The sequence below is a fragment of the Peromyscus eremicus genome, chromosome 6, assembly GCF_949786415.1.
Source record: "Peromyscus eremicus chromosome 6, PerEre_H2_v1, whole genome shotgun sequence".
NCBI classification, from domain to species: domain Eukaryota; kingdom Metazoa; phylum Chordata; class Mammalia; order Rodentia; family Cricetidae; genus Peromyscus; species Peromyscus eremicus.
Window position 1 is genome coordinate 94,553,725 of NC_081421.1, and position 4,801 is coordinate 94,558,525.

General features: G+C 43.1%; 1 protein-coding gene across 1 annotated transcript; it reads left to right on the forward strand.

Annotated features, from left to right (window-relative positions):
- The first annotated feature begins 2,435 nt into the window (after window positions 1-2,435).
- On the forward strand, window positions 2,436-3,779 carry C6H4orf3 (chromosome 6 C4orf3 homolog). The gene is made up of 2 exons (XM_059264997.1): window positions 2,436-2,784; window positions 3,541-3,779. Coding segments are annotated over exons 1-2 (204 nt in total). The 5' UTR covers window positions 2,436-2,581; the 3' UTR covers window positions 3,542-3,779.
- Window positions 3,780-4,801: the final 1,022 nt, after the last annotated feature.

Genomic DNA, 4,801 nt, shown 5'->3' on the forward strand with positions numbered 1-4,801 from the left:
CCACAGCATAAATGTAACACATCTTCAACTAATATTCACAAACAGTAGTATGTATTTTTCTCTTGAATGTGTAAGGCCTACCTAAGGTTCAGTGGGGCTAGGGAAATGCAGAACTCATATATGACAATATATCTTGATTTTAGTACAGTACTTTTTTTCTTTTTGATTATTATCATTACTGTTTGTGTGTGTGTGCTCACATGCAATGGGGGACATATAGGAGCCATTCTCTCCTTCAACCATGTGAGTCCTGAGTATTGAATGCAAGTCATCAGCCTTGGCAGCAAATGCCTTTACTAGCTAAGCCATGTTGCCATTCCTACTTTTAACCAATGAGCATAGGAAATTCCTCCTCAACATACTCTACATTCATTTCTATCATAAGGAGTAACCAAGAATCAACACAGTTAATTCTGAAGGAGTGAAAGATCCTTCAACTGAATTTAATATAAATGACCCTCTCTATTTGCATTAATTATTCTCTCCAGAGAAACAGCACCTCCACACGCATGTGACTCACTCAGTGCCAAGGACGCTTGAAAAGATTGCCCTTCCTGACTGGATAGATCAAGAAGACAAACACCTCCACTGGCACGTAACTCAACTCAGTGCCAAGGAGACTTGCAAACATTTCAGAATTTTTTCCATCATATGTCAGGCTACTTCCGTCTTAATAAGTTCAAGTGTTATCAATTCTATTTCAATAATTAGGAACAACTGGTCTTACCTTGCCAGTGGATGATCAACCTCTGGAAGAATCAGCAGTTTACTTATTTTTCTTAATTTCTGTAAACACTCAATATCATTTAAAACCAGGGAATTTCTAACCCACTAACAGTAGATAAGCTTGTCTACAGTGCAATCTAATTAATCCCCAGGTAATGGCTCTCATTTTCACAATCTACAAGGCAAAGGATACCATATTTTTCTTTACAGTTGTGTGCTATCTTTGTCTGATGCCCAAGTGGTAAACTAAAGTCTGATTAGCTAACCGTATAATAATATTTAGAGCTCACTTTATGGTTATATTAGTAGCCTTAAATAACTTATTCTTTTTGCCCAATTTTCTATATCTGTAAAATGATTCCAGCTTTGGGTTTTATGAAGATTGAATGGTAGTGCATGTGAGAACACTACATGGCCACATTTCCAGCAACAGAATCAATTTATATGTCTAGATTTTTTAAAAATCCAGTATTTATAGTACAGCAATGGATAAGAATACTTGAAGTGTAATAGCCTGGTGGTATGAGGTAGTCATTTTCCATTAGCATTCTTTCTGGGGCCATACCCAACTTTTGTATTACCTGTGCAAAAAACACAGCTCTCTTCTTAAAAGGAAAAAAAAAATGATAGTTTATTCTGGAGCCACTTTGAGTGGCTAGGGCTGGGAACACAAGATTTAGGTTACCCCCAATTCTATTTTCCAATGTGAAACAGGTTCATGAAGTTTTATCATTTTACAGAACAAAGAAAGTCATAAATTTAAGGCAAGTTTAAACTACATTGGTGAGTACAGCAGAGAGGCGGGTTCAGCGATATGAAGAAAGCTTTCCTACAGGCCCAAGATGCTATCTGAGCTTTTGGTTGGTAGAGTGCAGTGGGCTGCTAAGTTAATAGACTCCAAAAGGTTTTTATCTATTGCTCACGGGATATTTTGGCACAGAGGTGAGAGGCTTATTAAATATAGTCCCATGAAATACCTATGTAATTCTCACGCTTTACCTTCTCTGATGCTTTTGAAAATCCATGGCTGTAATTACGATGTTCACCCACTGTTTCAAAGATTAAGAGCAAACCGACTGCACAAAACCATCCCCGCAACCGACCCTAATACATAAGACAATAAGAAGCCGGAAGGCTTACAGGGACTGGAGAGAGAATCCTACCGGGTCTGTCCAACCTTTTGAAATTGGCACACCGTGTTGTCATCTACAAAGTTCACACGGAAGAATCTCGGGACCCATTTAAAAAAAAAAATCCCCACACATGCTCATGTTTACGAAAGACTATGAACGTTGTGCGTGGGCACAGCTGGAATCATCTGATGGCAATTCCTGAAGTTCAGGCACACCTCAGAGAAGAAGGGTCTTGCCAGTTCTCTTTCTAGAAACCGGGAAAACCGGCTCTGGGCTGCATACGGCCGGGGAAGGTACGTGAGACGGCGCACCTCCACGCCACGAGCTCGGCAACGGCCAACCAGGAGGCGGGGGCGGGCCACAGAGCGCCTGCGCCAGGTTCCGGAGGAGGAGCAGGGCGCCTGCGCGAGGTTTCGCAGCGGGCCTCGGGAGCTCGCGCGCGTTCCCGGGGGGTGGGGGTGGGGGGAGTGGAACGAGACGGCGCCCGCGGCTTCCTAGAAGGGTGGGGCGCCTGCGCGTGGGCGGGAAGGTGGGGCAGGGCGCCTGCGCGCGGCCCGGGAGGCGGGGCGGAGCGCCGGAGTGGTAGGCGTGGCCGACCGGAGTTGGTTGCTCGGCCGAGGCACGCAGGGTGAGGATCAGATTTTAGTCGGCTCCCGGTTCGGCCATAGCGGAAGTGCGGAGCCACGCGGCTCTCGGGTGCGCAGAGCTGCAGCGAGAGGGAGATGGAGGGGAGCCAGGCGGCGACGGGGACCGATGGTGTCCGCGAGCGGGGAGGCTCGGGCGGAGCGGGAAGGAGGGAGCAGAACCGAGATGAGCGACCTCAATCCGGGACGAACGGTCTCCCGAAACACTCCTACTGGCTGGATCTCTGGCTTTTCCTCCTTTTCGACCTGGTGTTGTTCATCTTCGTGTACCTCTTGCCCTGGTGAGTGTCTCGAGTGCAGGATTGAAGTGCTCAGAAGGGTGGGGACACGCTAGAGTTGGCGGTGTGGTGCAGTTGGGAGAAAGAGGGACGAAGGACTTCCTTTGCACCGGTGGGAACGTTGCACTTCCCTTCCTTTGCACTTGGGAACGTTGACTTCTCAAGGTTTTTTGTTTTTGTTTTTTTGCTATGTCTTGAGTTCTTGAACCACCACGAAGGAACCAAGGTTAACTTCTAGAAACTTTTATCTATTGGTAGAATCCGTAGTAAGTAATTATTAGGGTGTAACAAATGTGATTATATCGGAAAGTGGTTTGGGTAATTGTGTACGTGCTTAAAAGACGGTTAGCCAAAAGTAACCCTAACATGGCCAAACCTTGTCATAAAATTTATGCAGATATGCTTATTATCTTCCAGAGTATCCCTATTCCTACATCTGTCAAAGAATGGAATATCTTAAGCTTCTTTGGCTCTCTTTTGATTGGGTGGTGTATTAGAAGGCAGAGAAAGGGTTAGATGTGGCTGATAGCGTGGTGAAAGGATAGGAATTTTTTAATAAGAACTTTTTTTTATTTACTTTGAATGTTCTGATTTGCACCACTGGGTAGAGAATTCAAGACTTAATGGTCTAGGCCTTTTTCCTTATCAATGTAAATTATGTAGGGATAGACATACGACTATCAATCTAGATGTTCAGTTTGGCATTAAATGTCAAAATAAGCAGATTAAGGAAATGGTAACCACGTTTGGTTTTTGCAGACTGCTTTACCGAGACATCAAGAATGTGGCCTCTGGAGCGAATCCTGAATACTACAAACTTCTTGAATAAAGAGGATTTTCAGCTGCCGAATTCCAGACCTCTAACCTCGCCTTAAGCCTTGACCTCCCTAAAATAGCACAATGCCTTTTGAGCCTGTATTTAATGCTTGAATTAATATGATTGTAGCTAAATGGTATATAATATATATATTTTAATAATGCCTGTAACTTAAGTACTTAAGGGCCCCTCATTATTAACTAGGCATCATTTTGGACACACTAGTCAACAACAAAAAGAATTACCTTTGTGAAGCTTACTTTTTGAACATTGTTTTTAAAATATGCTATTTAAAAATATTTATCGTCTATTGTTGGATAGGTAGCATTTATTCAGAAAGGCAGCAGTCCCAAAGCAGCCACTCCAAGTACTTCAGAAGCTGTTACTTTTCGTCCTAAGCTTTGGGTAATAAGAAATTGGTTACTATTGGTTTTAATGCTATTCAGTATATGAGAACTGCCTAAAATACTCGGGGGTGGAGGAGGGCTTCTCCCTTATATTTAAGTTGTAATATTTGGTAAACTTTTAACTATTATGTCTTCAGGATATTGTTGCATTTGTCTGGGTAATTTTTTGTAATTGTAATTTGTAGAAGCATCTATATTAGAACACAGGAATGGGATGGCACTGAGTTTACCGGACTATGTGACCCAATTTGTACTGCATACTAATTTTCTCTAATAAATGTTTAGTTATATCGCTGAACTTAATTTCACTGTCAGATTGTCTCGTGATAAAGTAGGGAGGTTAATAGTCCTGACGTAGTTTGACATTAGGTCCCACATGTACTTGATTCCCTTGAGCCCCAAGGCGGCCTATCAGATACTCTGAAAATGTATAGTGTGGAGATCTTAGTATGATGATTAATTTTTGGGTCGCTTTGGGCTAAGGGATCCACAACAGACGGTAAAACATTACTCCTGGGTATGTCTTTGTTTCTGGAAGATAAACTAATCATAAAGATACCTTCTGTGATGCGAGATCATCTAGTCCTGTAAGAACCTGGATGGAAAGAGAAGGCAACATTTGTGTGGATACTATCCTGGGATGAATGAAGACTGTGCTGAGTTACTCTAGCCTCAGAACAAGACACTAGGCTCTTCAGGGAAGCTGCACTCAGCACAATTGTCTCCACGCAGGACTGTTCTTACCTTGGAGTTAGCCATATTAGGCCCCAGCTGTGACTGTTCTGAGTCCCTTGAC

Bases quoted from the DNA above. Each gene is read 5' to 3' on its own strand.
- C6H4orf3 (XM_059264997.1), top strand. From the start codon at position 2,582: ATGGAGGGGAGCCAGGCGGCGACGGGGACCGATGGTGTCCGCGAGCGG.